Source organism: Bemisia tabaci, chromosome 9 (assembly GCF_918797505.1).
Source record: "Bemisia tabaci chromosome 9, PGI_BMITA_v3".
Classification (NCBI taxonomy): Eukaryota; Metazoa; Arthropoda; class Insecta; order Hemiptera; family Aleyrodidae; genus Bemisia; species Bemisia tabaci.
Window position 1 is genome coordinate 5353749 of NC_092801.1, and position 18445 is coordinate 5372193.

The 18445-nt window shown below is 36.7% G+C and overlaps 1 protein-coding gene across 3 annotated transcripts; it reads right to left on the bottom strand.

Annotated features, from left to right (window-relative positions):
- Positions 1-1684: 1684 nt before the first annotated feature.
- On the bottom strand, positions 1685-18134 carry Eno (alpha-enolase). 3 transcript variants are annotated; one of them, XM_019049744.2, is made up of 9 exons: positions 17940-18134; positions 10935-11037; positions 10451-10627; positions 9596-9750; positions 8640-8764; positions 7549-7786; positions 5934-6120; positions 4924-5157; positions 1685-2505 (listed from the first exon to the last, which is right to left on the bottom strand). In XM_019049744.2, the coding sequence occupies exons 2-9, from the start codon at positions 10995-10997 to the stop codon at positions 2383-2385; spliced, it is 1302 nt and encodes a 433-aa protein (XP_018905289.2). In that variant the 5' UTR covers positions 10998-11037; positions 17940-18134; the 3' UTR covers positions 1685-2382. The 3 variants fall into 3 exon arrangements, with proteins under 3 accessions (XP_018905289.2, XP_018905290.2, XP_018905291.2); XM_019049745.2 differs by having other exon boundaries at positions 17795-17989; XM_019049746.2 differs by lacking the exon at positions 17940-18134 and adding an exon at positions 17836-17854.
- Positions 18135-18445: the final 311 nt, after the last annotated feature.

Sequence of the window (18445 nt, forward strand, 5' to 3'; positions counted from 1 at the left end):
ATTTCTCCTCTCACCTAAAAGCGAAGTGAAAGAAAAAAAATGTCAGTCGTCGTGTCTTATTGAAAACAGACTAACAGCAATTTTTCTCTTCTGTAAATTCATGTGTTCTGAATCTGGAAACTCAAACTATTTTGTAATCTTACGCAAGACAGGTTCAGCATTTATAATAACGACGTTTTATGGTGCAGGTGTTGAGTGAATGCGGTTGGAATTTTTTTGGTTTTAAATCATTTCTGTATGGTAAAAAAAGAGCTGAATTTTTGTCTGAGCCTTGACATCTAGTTTTATACTTAATTGTTTTTTGGTCATAGTTTTAGAATTTTATCCAAGTACCTAATTAATTGTAAGAGTATTTTTAAGTAAGGTTAGGTTTTAGTTTATAGATGTGTAACTGGGGTTGAGAGGGTGAAAGTTTGATAAAAAAAATTTGTAACCGTCGAGTGATCTATTGATGTAGCAAAGATACAAGATATAGTAGCCAGTTATATTTAGTGGCCATTTTACGCTCCAGTTCTTGATACGACTTAGCACTGCTCAATCGAAAACCAATTTTCTCCTTTATACATCCTTACAATTTATCTTTTGCTTTTTTATCATAGTCGGGTGGATGAGATGCTGGTCTTCTGAAAATCAGAGGTTTCTAATGTACGGAAGGGAAGTTTCCCTCTTGAGAATATGAATTGGCATGAATTTTTATAAGTTAAGATCTCAAAAGCAAGAATATGCCATAGCAATACCTTCTGACCTAAGATTTAACCAATGGTTTTTCTATCCGAGGAAAAATTTCTATTATATTAATGTATCTCTGTAATCGCTTGGTGTGTATGTTTGAAGGTGTGTCTTCAGAGCTAAAAAAGAACGATTTATTGTATGTAGTAAATTTTTTATTCTTCTATCTCATTTTATCCCTGTTAATTTCTTAAAGCCGAGATCTCTTGATATGTATTTAATTTTTGATACTGAAGTTACTGGGTAATAAATGCCTTTCTTGAAGAAATTATTGTGGTTATTGATTTTTTTAATATTTGATCAGCTGTATTTGTCACAATGGACCTCTGGATAAGGTATGAACTCATCAGGAATAAGAAAGAAATCAGTAATGAAAGTGATTTAATACATATCGTCACCTTCCAGGCAAAGTATCACAAGCGCCATGCGACGTTTAAAAATTTCCGCCGCCATTTTATTTCTTTACTGAGAAATTGTTGGTTGAATCTGTTTGGAAATTTCACTAAATATTATCGGCAGCACAAAGAAAATTCAGTGAAATTTTTGGACAGCTTCGTTGATCAATTTCTCTGTAAAAAAATAAAATGGCGGCGGAAATTTTTAAACGTCGCACGGCGCTTGTGATACTTTGCCTGGAAGGTGACGATATGTACCCTTACTATTTTTTAAGAAAATTATTTCTGGTATCTTCTAAGTGAATATTTTCTAATATTATGTATACTCTTCATATTTACTGATAAAAATTCTTGATCCTTTCTGCACTTAATAGACCATGGCTTTAAAATGAGAATTGTTCATCCTTTGAAAACTATAAGTGTTAAAAGAAGAAAAAAAAGTCTCATTTCAACCCATTGAACACGCTTTTGCAGTCTGGCGGTTTGATCTTGGATCAGCTTATACACGCTATACTTAAAACTTGATAAAAAGAGAGAGAAAGCAGTAAGACAATGATAAAAACGGTTGAAAAGAAATTTTAATTTGCTACGCAAATGAGAACATGTAAGGACAATTTCCAATAAAATCTTACCAAGAGGGCTCTTTTGAAAAAAACCCCCATTGAGTAGACAAAACGAAAAATAAAAATCTGAACATTTTTTTTCAAATAATGAAATAAAAAATTGAGGACAAATAAATGATAAATATCTTATGACATTACACTGTGACTCGCAGTGACACTAAAGTCAGTTGCTTAAAATTATTTTAAGGAGGAAAAAAATAAAAAAAAAGATCCCTGAAAGCTTTAAATAATACAGATTACCTCTGAAAGCTTCAGTGGTGCATTATGATAAGGGTTCCAATAAATTTAAGAACATTAACTCTACTGAAAACCTGTGCAAGATCTGATTTTCAGAATTACAAATAATAAATGAAATAGGAAATAAGTTATTTTAAAATATTAGATGAAATATTACGAATACGATCAATACAATGAGAATTCATAGAACGAGGTTCAAACACAGCTGGAATTAAAGCTACACAAATCACAAATACTACTGTCTTATTGTTAAATTATTGTTACATCACACTTCAGCAGATGTTAAAATTGAAAATCACTCCATCGTAAAGGTACGGTATTTGAATAGCTTCAGGGCTGGTTGATCAGGGAATTCAATTCTTGGAATAAGAGAAAAGCTTGGAGAGCCTTTTCGGAGCTTAGACAGGATGACGGAAATTCTTGCCAGCGAATTTGGCAGCTGCTCCTAGTTCTTCCTCAATTCGGAGGATTTGGTTGTATTTGGCGAGACGCTCAGATCTGCAAGGAGCTCCAGTTTTAATCTGCAAAATTAGAATCAGCATTAGTGGATTGACGAGATGAGGAGAGAGATATATTTCCATCGCTGATAAAATCAGAGATTCTGACTGAACGTAAAATTGATGTGATCATATTTAAATGAGACCTTCCGCATGGAAAGGAATTCCTAAGGTTATAGGTGATCAAAAACTCAAAATTGAGATATTGGTACTACTTCTCAGAGGAAAGTTACACGAACACTTTGGCGGAGAGGACGCTCAAAATTTCAGATGAAAATCAGAGTTGTAATAATCAGAAGTGTGCTTTTCTACGAAACTTTCTTTGAAAACACACTTTTTGAAATTTTAATTTACAGCTCAAATTATACCCTTGGATTGAAATATAATTTGATCTCCCCTAATAATGGATTAAAATAAACCTGGCTACATTCACTTCATTCTTCAGGATGATAATTTGGATGACTTAAGCAGAGCCAGTCTGACCGCATTTCACAACAATTTATTGCGCATTTTCACTGATTTCCTCTCAAGTTCTATGTTCTAAATAGAGAACTAAACGCCTTGACGCTTTTCTTGCACATTTTTCCTGGCTTTTAAGAATATCCTCACAAAATCTCAGGTTAGAATGTTGATTACTTTTGTGTTAACAAAATAAACATGAAAGGAAATCAGGCAGCGTTGAATGAAGTTAGGTTATTTCTGGTTTAAATTCGTCCTTTTTTTCTTTGTGATGGCGATTTATTCTTCAGGTAAAATGCTTGATCTTTCCAAGCAAAACTCAACTTTTTTTCCAACCCAACTTTTCTAAAATTGCCCACCTGAAAAATTTGCCTAGAAGCACTACGGTCCTTTTATCCATAGACAATCACAAATTGAAGATAGCTCTTGGCACAAACTACCACTAGTTTCTTCATGTATCATAGCTTACTCTACTGGAGCTCTCTCTAAGGTTACTAATTTCATTTAAGGTGATTCGTCAAGCTCAAGTGACGTGGTCGAACGGGCATGCGATATATCGCATCTTTAAGGTCAAAAATCTCGGCAGATTTTGAATTTTCAGCAAAAAAAAGGACGATAGCCCTTAAACATGAGCCTAAAGAATCATTCTAAACCCAAAAATCTGCAAAATTCAGAGAAATGAAAGCAGGATAGTGTTTGGAAGAAAACTTCGCATTCGATTCAGTTATCGATTTCTGTATCGAATGCGAGGTTTTTTTCCAAACACTATCCTGCTTTCATTTCTCTGGATTTTGCAGATTTTTGGGTTTAGAATGATTCTTTAGGCTCATGTGCAAGGGCTATCGTCCTTTTTTTTGCTGAAAATTCAAAATCTGCCGAGATTTTTGACCTTAAAGATGCGATATATCGCATGCCCGTTCGACCACGTCACTTGAGCTTGACGAATCACCTTAACTTCCTTCAGTCACTCATACTGCTCTCTGCAGGTCGATTAATAAAAGTTTAAAACAGCTAGATAAGACATAGAAATGCCAAATATTGCATGGTAACTGTATATTTTATAAATTTTTAATTCAGCTATGTTTATTTCTTTTTGAATTTTTTGTCTGTTTTATTCAAGCTTTTGTTTTTTCTGTTTGTCTATGCTTTAGACTATGCTTGTCTTGGCATGCCAACATAGCTTCAAAAATCCGGCCACTGGTCAGCAGAAAGTTAATTTTAATCTGTTGCCTACTTTAGTGGTTGGATAAAAGGGTTTCGAACACAGTTTACCTTCCTATCTAGCTCCCCTAGAAATAAACTTCGTATTTTTGCCTTGGTTTTTGTACATAGCAGTTTTTTCTTTTTATGAGTGGCTGATGACGCTTGGGAAATTTGATGAGACGTTCCGTGTTAGTCTTCGATTTTTGCTTTTTCCTGCATAAATTCCTTTTCTTATCAGTTTCAATGAAAATAATTCTGCCTATTAAGCACCCATTCTCTTCTGTTGCGCAAATCAAGTTGTAGAGAGTAGATCGTCACTTTCCGGTCAAATAATCACAAGCGCCATGCGACATTAAAAAATTTCCGCTGCCATTTTAAACCTTATACAGAGAAATTGTTCAATAAAGCTTCCCGAAAAGTTCACTGAATTTTCTTTGGGCTGCTGATAAAATTCAGTGAGATTTTCAAACAGATTCAACCAACAATTTCCTGTAAAAAATATAATGTTGGCGAAAATTTTGAAACATAGCATGGCGCTTAAGATACTTTGGCTGGAAGGTGACGAGATATGTTTTTTGTTAATAATTTTTATCTAAGGAACACTACATTATAGTGGCCATTTAGTCATAAATTTTAAAATCCCTAATAAAACATAATCACTGTGATTTTTGAGGGGTCTACTTAATAACCAACCATTTCTTTTGCTCTGGCAAAAACTTGCAACAGCAGCATTGGGTTACACAACTATACGATTGCTATCAAAGGGAATAAATTGGTTACCTGTCCTGTGCTCAATCCAACGACCAAATCAGCGATGAAAGTATCTTCTGTTTCGCCTGACCTATGAGAGACCATGGTTCCCCAACCATTCTTCTTGGCCAGCAGATGAGCGGCGATAGATTCAGTTACAGAACCAATCTGGTTGACCTTGAGTAAAAGGCAGTTACATGCCTTCTTTTCAACTGCTGTTTGGATACGCTTGGGATTCGTCACAGTCAAATCATCTCCGACGATCTGTAAACAAAAATTTAAAATTTACCTCTTTTCTAAAAAATTCGAGAGAGTGAAAAGTGTTGGAGTCTGAAATTGCCGATAAATTTAAATAATCACAAAACCAAATTGTAGCACTTTCTGGAGATGGGAGCCGAAATCTGGGCATTGCAAGGAACCCAGTTTTATCAGACTTTCCACCTAATTTTCTTTCAAAAGGTTAAATTTTTACTTAAAGTTTGAGTTTCTCATAAATAAGAATACTGAATTTTTTTTTTTCATATTTTGACTCTTCTTTGAAGACATTTAAGTCAAGTTGGACGATGAAATGTAGAAAGAGCGGAGATGCTAAATAGACACAGATTCAGGGTCAGTTGGTTGTAAAATTTTTCCGAGATTTTTTTCCCCTGATACATACCAGACTACATTCTCAAATCTTAGGTGACATGATTAATTTTTTTGACTTTTCTGGGGGGATACATCAGATGTATCCCCCCGTTGTACTTCTTTTCTTTCTAGATTCTAGAAAGAAAAGAAGTTTAATGGACTTAGCTAAATCTATGGCTGGAAAATTATTAGGCATCCGGCTCTGCCCGGATACAAAAAATCAATATCTGTATCCGGTGATGCAAAAATCCATTTCGGCGCGACTCTAATTATTTCTTCTGTGAAAAATTTATTTTTTCCCCATGTCTTTCCATGAGATATTTTAACTAAAGAAATTCAAACAAATTGTCGCAGTTTTTTATCTAATTTTTTCTCTGTTCTCTGTTTATTGTATTACATATGTTGAAACAGACCTGGATATTGGTTTTGGCGGTGATGTTGCTCCAGGCTTCCCAATGGTCCTGGTCAAAGGGATCCTCGATGGAGACGATGGGGTATTCTTTGATGAAGTCTTCGTAGATGTTGGTCAGCTTGTCGCTGTTGATCCACTGGCTTTTGTCTGATTTTGGGTTTTTGAAGTCCAAATCGTACAAACCTTCCCTGTGGACGAAGTCAATGATTGAGAAAATTAGAGAAGGAACAGAATTATAATATATTCACCAAAGAGAACAGTTGTTTATGTGTAAACATGATGGTTGTGAGTACAGGTATCTATAATTTATACAAGCAAAAGCTAGTATTGTAACCTTGATACCTTAATATGTATTTATTTTAATTCCAGCTGCCAAGTACTGCCACAAAGTACTACACAAAACTCGAAGTACTATCTTAGAATACAAGAATTGAAAATAATCCGTTAACATTTCTTCAACATTTTGAGCGATACTTCATTAACAAAAAACTTTTAATAGACTTCTTGAAGTTGTTTTTAAAAAAATTATTTTTTCAAAATAGTCAAACTTAGAGGACATTCCGCCACAGCAAGGGCATTGAGCTACCAAAACTGGTTTAAAAATTATATTCGAGCAGGGTTTTTACTGTTTTTTAATTTTCCAATTTCTTGTATTTTCTCGGCATTTTCTCTCGAATGATTGCAAAAAATAATTCTGCACTAAAACTCATCTGTTGCAGAGGTCTGACTTAACCACTCTGCCAAGACCATGGCCGCTGACAATTTAAAAAAACTACCTTTGGCTTGTAAAAATCTTGTCCATCTTCACTACCGCACAGTACTATTCTTGAAATATTGGGCTTACCTACTATTGTTCAAATGGATACACTTTTTAAAAGCATGGTTCATAAAAATTTTGGACTGCTTCATGTAATCAAATAAATAGTAATTCTTTGACGTCTGGACAACTGCCATGAAAAATTGTTCATCAAAATATTTACCTATAGAACCTATGAATCTATGAATTATTTTTACATAGTGATTTGAACTTGAAAAAGAAGAAGGAAAAAAAAAAAACACAGGCAGTTTTTGGACTTAAATCACTTTATCAAGTAACTCTTTTCAATGACAGGGTGTCTGCAGATTTATGAAAGCCAATTTCAGGACTTTCTCAGGACCTTTTCAGAACTTTTTCAGGACCTTCGGAGTATTTTTGCCAAGTCAGGGTCTACAATCACTGCTAATTCTAATGGAAATCGAGTTCATCTTAATGTAAATTGCTGATGACTAAAGGAATCCATGATATGTATGTATAATCGGGGAAATTTTTTCTACTTGACAATTACACTTTGATTTGCAAAAACCATGAATTTTTAAATTTTTCGGGACCTCGAGTTAAATTTCCGGACTTATTCGTGACTTCAGGACCGGTCATGCAAATTCTGGACTTTTAAAGGACTTTCAGAACCTGTAGCCACCCTAAATAAACTGTTTAGAACTCTTTTCTTTTAAATTCCAGGGTCAACATCGAATTCCCTGGGTTTGCCCTGTTTTTCCAATGATAGAGATCCTGTTCAATACTCCCTTATTCACCAGTTTTCATCGAACACATGATACAAGCGCAACAAAAATCTTACTTGTAAAATTCAGATGCTGCAACATCCATTCCAATATCGACTTTACCGGCGTAGCCAGCCTTGTCGATGGCTTCAATTATCAACCTCAGACCTTCCTTGTTATCGAGGATGTTGGGCGCAAAACCTCCCTCATCACCTACAGCGGTAGCATCCAAACCAAACTTGGCGTTGATCACTTTCTTGAGATTGTGGTACACTTCAGCGCCAATTTTCATAGCTTCTGAGAATGAAGATGCACCTGCAGGAAAAAAGACATGTGTTAGCCATTGAATCATTCAGCGTGTTTACTGGTACATTTCCGCCTAAAATCCTCCCTCTTTAAATATCTTCTCTTTACTTTTTCCAGACTTCCTAAAAAATTCCTCTTCTCGAAGGTATTCTAAAATAGTTGCTTTTCCATTGCCTTCTCCTCACTTTGTCTTTACCTGACATACATTCTAAACTCTAACATAGATATATTATCACAAAATATGAAGAAATTTGGGTTTGAAAAATGAAAAGTGGGAATTCTTTGAAAATGAACTAGGTAAAACATGATAACATTTAGGTAAACAGATTTTGCATGAACATGATGTAATGATTTACGTGTAAAAATTGTGTAGGTACCTCCACAGTTAAACTTTTGAGTTAACCACAAAATGCTGGAATTTTCATGCCTTTGTAGGTAAAATCTGTAAGTTTTCTAGGCTTTCATACTTGCCCTTTGAAATCCATGCCTATTCAGTGTATGCTGTAGACACCCTGATGTTGATCAAGGATACTAACAGACATCCATTAAAATTGAACCCAAAATTTGCTGAAAAAACCAGAAAACCATGCAGAAAAATTCAGACCATTTGCTAGTATCCAGCACCCTTTCCTCACAACCGAATTCTCTTGTAGTTTCTGCTGAAATTCCCAATTCCCCGCAATCCCCAACAAAATTTCCTTTTTTACTGAAAATTTCTCAGTTACCTAAAATAAGGATAAACATTTTGAAAATTTACTAAAATTGCACATCATTTCCTTTGTTTACCACCATCAATAGATCGAAAGATTTGGCTTAATTGCAACCGAGCTGTAGGTTAATAATGTCTGTTGATAAAAATTACCTGTTGGGAGGATCATGAACTCCTGCATGGCCAATTTGTTACCGGCATGCGAACCTCCGTTGATGACATTGAAAGCAGGGACTGGTAAAATGATGTTGTCATTGCCAGCGAGGTCAGCGATGTGCCTGGATAAAAGAAAGGATTTGATTAGCGCCTGATACAATAAGAAATAAGGGGCATCATGAAATAGAGAACGTGCCAAAATTGGATTTGCTTCAAGAGAGAGAAAAATTACCTACCTTCCAAATTAAATTACTTAGATGCTCAAAAGAATCTGGAGGAAGGCCCAAAAAGAACTTGGGAGGAATTCCAATTGGATACATTTAAATCAAAAGGAATTACATCTATTGTGACATGACCCTGCCATGCATGAATTCTGCCATGCTAAGGAAGAACGCCGTATGAACATTCCAGAGTTACCAAATTTCCTGGGATAAAATGTTTATTTTTGAAGAAATCTATGGATATTTTTCCTTGAAATTTTCAGAAAATTAAGGTGAAATTTCGAACAAAATTATCTGAAAAATTGGAGAAAAAACGTTTGCAAATGTTCCCGAAAATTCGTGATTTATTAAAGGCAATTTAGCAACGCCTGAAGGCTCATACAACGTTTTTCCTTAGCACAGTCGTATTTAGATGGATCTCAAGGCTCATGTCAGGATGGATGTAGTTCCTTTTGATTTAAATAGTTCCAATTTGGGTGCCGAAAAACCAACTGCAAAAAACTTTTAAAAGTGGCTTTTTTTTGATAGGTATTCTTCTTTATGCCCTATGACAACACAAACACTTCCTTGCCATATTTGTGAAATAAATCTATGCAAATCAAAATGTTTTTTAAAACATCATGTTAGCGAATCTAACTGGATAACTATCAATCGCAGTAAGTTTCCCTACTTTAGAATAAATATTTCACCTCAGTTGGCAATATTGAATAAAAACGATTTGAAAATACTTACTTGTACAGAGGAACTCCTTTCTTGGCAGCTCCAGCCTTAGCAACAGCCAGAGAAACACCAAGGATTGCATTAGCACCCAATTTGGATTTGTTTTCGGTGCCGTCCAACTTCAAAAGGAACTCATCAATCTCTTTTTGGTTTGTTACTTCCAGGTTCTGAAAAAATACAGAAGGTTTGAGGATGGTACAAGCATATTCATCTCTATGCTTTGAGTTCGCGGGAATACTATTCTCATTGAGCGCAAGCAGACAGGGAAATCTTCTCAAATTTCTACAAAAATTCACGAGTGAATACTGCACTCTTGAATAAACAACAGAGGGCTTATGCAAAAAATCAAGATGATTTCTGCGGAATGATCTTATAATTCAAGATAAAAAAATGGACAGTCTTTACACCAAATAGAATTAAATTTAAAGTGTGTCATTAAGTATTCAAGCCCTAAGCAGAAATGATTTTGAGAGAATAGAAAAAATACTTAGGAAGCTCTTCACTATAAAATCATCACGCAAAAGCACTGATTAAATACTTTGAAGGTAGGACATTCTTTAAATAGTGGAGAATCCTATAAGTTAAAAAAATAGTAACATTTCAAAATCCTTTTTAAAACATACTTAGTTCTTAAATATTTAAAGTAAGAAGTCAGATGGTATTCCTTGGTCTTTTGAATGTGGCTCAAGTACCAAACTCATGGTCAGGAATAAAAAAAGAAAAGGATGCTATCTTCAACGAAGAGCTGAAGAAAATTTCTTAGAGAGTCACTGTATTCAACTAAGCATTATGTAAACACTTTTCCATGTAAAAAACGAGAATCTAATTTATTTGTTGCTTTATTTGAAGGAATACTTGTATAATTACCGCTTTCAACAGTTCTGGGGCGATAATTTTGTTGACGTTTTCGACAGCTTTTGAGACTCCTTTACCCAAATAGGCGTTCTTGTTGTTATCACGCAACTCCAGGGCTTCATGGATACCAGTGCTGGCACCAGATGGAACAGCAGCACGGAACAAACCTAACTCAGTCACAACATCAACCTGTAGGACACATAAAATAAAATTTTAGAGGAGTTGAAAAATCTCTCGGACAAACGCAAAATCAAACGACCAGATGCATAAATGCATACTAAACATTTAGGAAAAAACACTAAAAATGTGGTCCACCCTGTTCATAAGGTCCTTCCTGCTATAAGGTAGTAACAGTCCAAATAATTAAGCTATTAAGGGTAGGCTAGAGTGCAACTGGAGGATGAAATCCTTGTTTTAGAATGTGTTAACATTGGCAGGATGCACTAAATTGCAGAGATTTTACCAACAATTTGGTTTTATTTGCGGAAGAACTTACCTCAACAGTTGGGTTTCCACGGGAGTCGAAGATTTGGCGAGAGAAAACTTTTGAGATCGGCATGGTTGATTTGTGAAAAAAGTTGCGCAGGGTTCAAACTGACCTGGAACATTTTGAAGGAAGCAAAAATACTACAATTAGTTTAAATTGACGAGGAGTGGATCGTTACACCAATAAAACAGGAATGCACGCAATACACCATTTACTTATGCCCGAGCAGGCGCGAGAAAACTTGGGGAAGCGCTAAACATGTAAGCCAAAAATATTATTTGGTCATTTTAAATGATTATGTTGATTTCTCTGATTGGAACGTCAGTTACTGATTTCTATTTCTTCAATTTGATTAAATACCCAAAGCGCCCGATTTTCATGCAACAACAAATGCAATGAGTGACACGTTTACTTATCACAAGGAGACAAGACCGAAGGGCTTATTCTGTGGCTAGGTGCGGATGCAAATATTCGTGTTTTCGAGATGTCCGTGTTGCATACACAAAAAATTGCGGGCGCTCTGGCTAATTCAAGCATTACGTGCGGCTGCAGTTGTTAGGTTCTCAAGGGTTTTCTCAGTTGCATTTACAATTGTCTTCACCATGAGATCCTCAGAGTTCGAATGAGCTGTGTAGTACCATGGCAGCGTTGCAAATGGCGCAAATTGCGAAATGTTATCGGCAGTAATTTGCGAGATGGACGTCCGCGAAGCCTTTGAGGAAATGTTTTGGTGGAAAATTTGCATCATTTGCCAACGCTGCCGTGATGCAACACAGCTCATTCGAACGCTGAAGATTTCATGGTAGACACGATTGTGAACGCAACTTGGAAAACCCTTGAGACCCTGACAACCGCAGCCGCACGTAGTGCTGAAGAAAGCCAGAGCGCCTGCAATTTCTGGGTATGCAACACGGACATCCGGAGAACACGAATAGTTGTATCCAGACCTAGCTATTGAAAAAACCAGAGCGCCTGCAATTTCTGGGTACGCAACACGCACATCCGGAGAACACGAATAGTTATATCCAGACCTAGCTATTGAAAAAACCAGAGCGCCTGAGATTTCTGGGCACGCAACACGAACATCCGGAGAACACGAATAGTTGTATCCAGACCTGGCCATTGAAAAAGCCGGAGTGCCTTTGATTTTTCCTCTTTTAATAACAAAATGTATCACTCATTGTATTCAAAAGTCGTCGTTAAACGAAGATAGGGCGGTTTGAGTATTTGATCACATTGACAATAGGAAATAATTGAATGAATACCAATTAAAATCGGTAAAAAAATGGACACTGAACATGCGGCAATTACTCGCCTGACTTTTACAGCAATTACTTAGGCCAACCCCACTTGACCTCCTTCCGACTCTTCTCATTTAATTTGCTTGGAAATATATCAAAATTGTATCCCGATCAATTATTTACTATCTTTTGTAAATGACAGTGATGCCGAATAGTGCAATTAGCGGGAACGTTGTCGGTAAAAACGAGTGGAATCGCGATCATCGCTGTCAGCAGAAAGACAAGTTTTCTTAAATTTAAAAATTTCCCCGAATTTTCAGATATTTTGAACGAAAAAATCATCGGCTTTTCGGTGTTTTTTGGCATAATTTCTGATAAAAATTATGATCACAAACGATTTTGAGCGGGAAGTATCTTGAAAGTGAAAAACGCAATGTTTTGACTGGAGGAGAAAATTTCTGCAGCAAAATTCCTTGTAATTTCCCGACTTGTAAGTGTTGGACAAAATTCTATGAGTAGAGCAATACGCTGCCGTGCTAAGTAAAAACGCCGTGCAAGCATTCAAATGTTGCCAAATTTTCTCTCGGAAAATATTTATTTTTTTAGGAATGTTGAAACTTGAAACTCTCGGGCTCTTTAGATCAAATTACGGACGAAATCCTCTGCAAAAATCGGAAGAGAAATATTTACAAATTTTCCTTAAAATTTGTGATTTGTGGAAGGAAATTTGGCAACGCCCGATGGCTTATACGGCGTTCTTCCATAGCAAGGCAGTACGTACCTGCTTATCGACGTAACTGGATATTGATTAGGAACACGACGGATGCAAAATTAATTGTTCGAGCATGATTATTGATTATTGATAAATTCTTAAATCCGAAGTGGAGTTATAATGGGATCGTATTCCGTCGTGCTAAGGAAAAACACCGTATGAACATTCGAGAGTTGCCAAATTTCCCAGCATAAAATGTGTATTTTTGAAGAATGTTATGCATATTTCCCCTAGAAATTCTCAGATGATTTAGATTAAATTGCGTACAAAATTGTCCGAAAATTTGAACGAAAAGTATTCACATATTCTCTTAAAAAATGTATTTTATCTACAGAAATTTGGCAACGCCTTAAGGTTCATACGGCGTTTTTCCTTGGTACGGCAGTATTATGGCCATCCGCTTTCTTTCATCGCACAATTCGGGAAGTAAAAAAGAACCTCGCAATCCATAATTACACTCTCCGTTACACAATCAATTTTGGCATCTGATAGAGCGACAGAGACTTGGCATTCAAGTAACAATGAAAAGATTAATGCTGGAGATGAGTTTTCGGCAAATGAGAAACATCATGGCAAAAAAACGACGGGATGATAGCATTATACGATCAAGTTGATTACCCTATCATTTTTACGTTGCCGCTCTACAGCGACTCTGATAAAACTGATATCAAATCAGGAAGAGTTACACTAAAATGATGGGTGGGATTGGCTCCTTTTGCAAAAAATATTACGTCAGTGTGTAAGTATGGGTATAAAAAAATGATTAAGCCCGCTAAATTAATCTGTTACAAGCCTTAAGCGCCCTTTGTTGGCAAAAAGTGCCATAAATGCCGAGTTTGGTAACGGCACGCTGAGTTCTGAGTTTTAATTCGATGCAACTTGCCGCTAGCCTCATTGGTTCATATCAAAGAAGGAAGAGCCTAATACTAAAACCTCTCATTCAATTTCTGAGGTTCGGAGGTAAACCATTCGACCTCTGATGATCTTGAGAGAATTCGAAATGATCTCAACATTACCTATTATTATCGCGCTTGAACAGCCGCGAAGCGCTTTTCGCCTTCAATTCGACCGGATAGGCAAAAACAGCTCCTACGCGTTAGAATAGTTGCCATGCCACCCAAAATAGAAAATGAAGGAAAAAAGCAGGATACAAGAGATTTTTCATCGTAAACTCGAACACTTTTTTTTGCCGTATATAGGGTGATCCAAGGTGAACCCGCCTGAAGTTAAAATTTCAGTGCTCGGTGTCGGCGAAAAAAAACTGGTCGGGAACGTTTGTTTCAAGAGGGTGCCGTGTTTTTTCTTCCGAGTATCATTTTTTTTTTTTTTTTTTTATGCGAAAGTTAGAGAACTGACATGTTTGTCATCGAAGAAAACAAGTAACAACGAATATCTAGTGAGAAAAAGAGGTTGACATTTCGGCGCTTTCCAAAGCTGACAGGCCATAAATGGAGGCTAATACTGTCGTACGAACCAAGAATGCCGTATGAGCCATCAGACGTTTCCAAATTTCCTTCAACAAATAAAGAATTTTCAGAGGAATTTGTGAATATTTTTTCTCTGATTTTTTTAAAAGATTTCGTTCGAAATTTGATCTAAAATATCTGAAAATTTCAAAGAAAAATACGAGTAACTTTCCTATAATATACATGTTTCATCCAGGGAAATTTGGCAAATCTCGAATGTTTATACGGCGTTTTTCCTTAGCACGGCAGAATAAGCGCCTTCACGGCGGCAGCGTGTTACATTTTTCCTTCATTACGGACGAAAATTGATGACCTTGGACTTGACCGAAAACGTTGTTTGTGCGTCATGACCCAGGTCAAACTCCCAGACGATAATGCTGGCTGCTGCATAGCCGAACGCACTCAGTGCATTGCTACGAAAAAACGGCGTGGGAACATTTGAATGTTGCCACATCCTTCTCTCCACAATTTTATTTTATTTTATTTTTTTTTTGGGAGGGGAATATACATATAATATCAGACAGTGGGGACTTGATTATACGCGGTGATTGGGACTGGGGCTAGTAGCTACCGCGGATAATAAAAGATCGCGGATGAGCCGACACTAAGCTATTAGGTCTGGAAATGTATTCTGAAAGACTATTAAAGTACTTGTCAAGTATTAAAGTACTTGGGGAATATAATATTAGACAGTGGGGACTTGATTATACGCGGTGATTAGGACTGGAGCTAGTAGCTACCGCGGATAATAAAAGATCGCGGATGAGCCGACACTAAGCTATTAGGTCTGGAAATGTAATCGAGAAGACTGTATTCTGAAAGACTATCAAAGTACTTGTCAAGTATTAAATTACTTGGAGAATACAATATCAGACAGTGGAGACTTGATTATACGCGGTGATTGGAACTGGAGCTAGTAGCTACCGCGGATAATAAAAGATCGCGGATGAGCCGACACTAAGCTATTAGGTCTGGAAATGCATTCTAAAAGACTATTAAAGTACTTGTCAAGTATTAAAATACTTGGGGAATATAAAATCAGACAGTGGGGACTTGATTATACGCGGTGATTAGGACTGGAGCTAGTAGCTACCGCGGATAATAAAAGATCGCGGATGAGCCGACATCAAGCTATTAGGCCTGGAAGAGTAATTGAGAAGACTGTATTCTGAAAACTATTAAAGCGCTTGTCAAATATTAGACAGAAACGTAATAATTGGCTCAAAATGAATGAATTTTATCTTGAAAGAGGTCATTTTGGCGAATATAATATTTGGAGAAAAAGAGGGGTATAGATAAGGGCCGTTCTTGGGCACACTCAAGCTGCAGGGCCGCCACAGAATTTAAAAAATTAATTTCCTTGACATTTCCCTGGTACACTTGGTAAAATTTCCTGACAATTGAATTTACATCGGATGGGTAGAGAGGCATAATTTGAAATAGTTTCGGGGGCAAACTTCTTATTCGAAACGTCAAGCTCATTTCAGAAAGCGATTAAAAGTGATTTAACAATTTTTTCTAAACAATTTCGTTATTATCCCTGACATTTCCAGGTTTCCCTTGTTTTCCCTGACTGTGGCAACCTCGTTTAGCCTTCTACTCCGCGAAGAAAGCCACTGCGATGGGGAAAAAAAACCGCGGATATTGCTAATCGCGGATAATAATCCGAGACTCCACCAGTGGCGAGGCGTGAATGCTCGATTATCGATATTTCCCCATTTGAAGCTGTGGTAAAGAATCGATTATTGAGGAGTTCGTTGCGAACACCCTGCTTATCAGTCGTTTTCTAAAGGTTTAAATGGCAGATCAATCGATACATCGCAAAGCCACTGGACTCCACAATAATATTCTTTGAAATTTTTTGATATTAGAGAACGAATTGCGGGTAAAATTCTCAGCAATATTGAAAGGAAAATATTCACGATTCTCCCGGAAAAGTGTTTTATCACACAAAATTTGGCAACGTCTGAAGGGACACTGTTCTTCCTTAGTAAGGCGCGGCAGTAGCAGGGGAAATCATTTTGGGAATTGATTTAAGAGGAAACCAGTCGTACCGTTGTGTTTCTCGCAAAATTTTACATGAGAGAGAGAACCTACTTAAATCATAAATCCCTGACACCTAGAAGAACTCCATTCATGAAACTGCAATAGCGTCGAAGCATGCGCAAGTGTGCAAAAGTACTCTTAAAAAATTATGGAAGGCTCCTACGATTAAGCTTGCCTGCCAAGATGGTTCCTGAAATTTTACCCCTGGATTTGGAACTGCGGAAAATTTGAACAGGACTGTGAAAATAAGAGATTCTCATACTCTGCGTTTGAGCCACCTTGATAGCCTCAAAAAATTCTGAAATATATTCTCTGTTTGAAGAGAATTCTATGAAGGGTTCATGAATAATGTTTACTTATCGCCTTCGGAGGAAAGAACAATAGACGTGGAAATCTTGAAACATGACGATCGCATTGCATGGTTTCCTAGTCAAGTCATTGACATGTGAAACAAAATTATGACAGGTAGATTAGATGAATATCAACAGTGAAACTACCAGACCCCGTATCTTGTTTGCAGTATTTAAAAATCTCCGCTCCCATTTAATTTTTAAGGAGAAAAAATCACACTCATTACTACTTGAAATTTTCACAGCGTTTTCTTTGCATAGAGAGGGAAAAACACGGAAGTTTTTAAAAATTTGACATTGCATGGTTATCATTTTAAAAAATGAAGTATCACAGGAAGTTTACAACATCGCAAACCGAAATACATGGTCTGGTAGTTTCATCGTTGGTATGGGAGTAGTAACGAAAGCTTCAAATTGATGAAAACCTATGGGACAAGCACCGTAAAAGGGAGGGTTTGATATCATCTGGTAGAGGAGCTGAGATAGAGTTTCACCAACATACAATTCAGGGTATTTTGCAAGGGTAAGGAAGGAAAAATAATGACTCTGCCTAGGAATGAAGGGCTGAGTGAAAGTTGAGGTATGGGTAAGGCATTGCGAGAGGTCTATTAAACACAGGGCAAGATTACATCAGAAAGCATTGTGTTGAGGAAAAGATCCGAGTTGAACATAACTCTGCCAGGTACTGGCATTTATTTTCGTATTCATGCCATGATATATTCAGGTCAAATTTTTGAGGATCAGCCGGGCACATCAGAATGCTGTGAATGATAGTGACCTCAACAGGAAGCAATTAGCATAGTAGGGGTGAGGCTAGGACAAACTATATCAGAGGCAGACAGGACAGTCATAAGAGAGAAATATGACCGGATACTTTGGGACAACACTTCGAATTCGTCGGCCGTTGTAATCATCAGGGCAGTTGGAAAACAAATTGAGAAAAACATGAAAATTGTAGATTAGGAAAAGGACGTGAGTATGACGAACACGTTACCGGCTCGGGCGAGAAGGTAGTGCAAGAATAAGGAAACGTACTTCAAAAACACTTGAAATAACAGTTGAAGTAAACTTTAGGGAGGAAAAACACTCAAGGACTAGATTATAGCTTAAAATCACGAGAAATTTATGAAATTACTCACTTAATCTGGCCGATAGGTTAGGCGAAAAGGAAACACAACTGAACTAGCGTCAAATCGTCTTCTAAATGACCTTTTGAAAGTTCATTTCAAGTTGCGCAAATGAAAGAACACAAGGATAATATTCGACCAATCAGAGAAGAGATTACATTTACGCGCATCGAAAGTTTGATTTGGCAACATTGGGCAACTCGTCGAAGAGCGGGATATTGACGTTTTTTTGAAAAAGCGCTCTTGCTTCGGAGATGCGCATTTTCGTTTTAAGTGTGTAATTTTTAATAAATTCACGAGAAAAAAGGACCTTCTTATTCAACATTAATAATGTTGATCGGAAACTTGAAGGGTACTTAAAAAAAGGTTCCGATTATTTAGTTTTGTCTTTTTTTTCTGACGACCTCTATTTGACCTTGCTAAATAAGTATTGATTAGGAGCCTCAATGTGTACATACTTCCCTCCTCTGAAGATGCTGTCCTTGTTCACAAAGGTTTTCTCTTACGTTCAATTTTCT

Bases quoted from the DNA above. Each gene is read 5' to 3' on its own strand.
- Eno (XM_019049744.2), bottom strand. From the start codon at position 10,997: ATGCCGATCTCAAAAGTTTTCTCTCGCCAAATCTTCGACTCCCGTGGA. The intron at 9,751-10,450 runs GTAATTATACAA...GTATTTTTTCAG, and splicing joins CCCCAGAACTGTTGAAAGCG to AACCTGGAAGTAACAAACCA. The intron at 7,787-8,639 runs GTAATTTTTATC...TTTTTCCTGCAG, and splicing joins GTTCATGATCCTCCCAACAG to GTGCATCTTCATTCTCAGAA.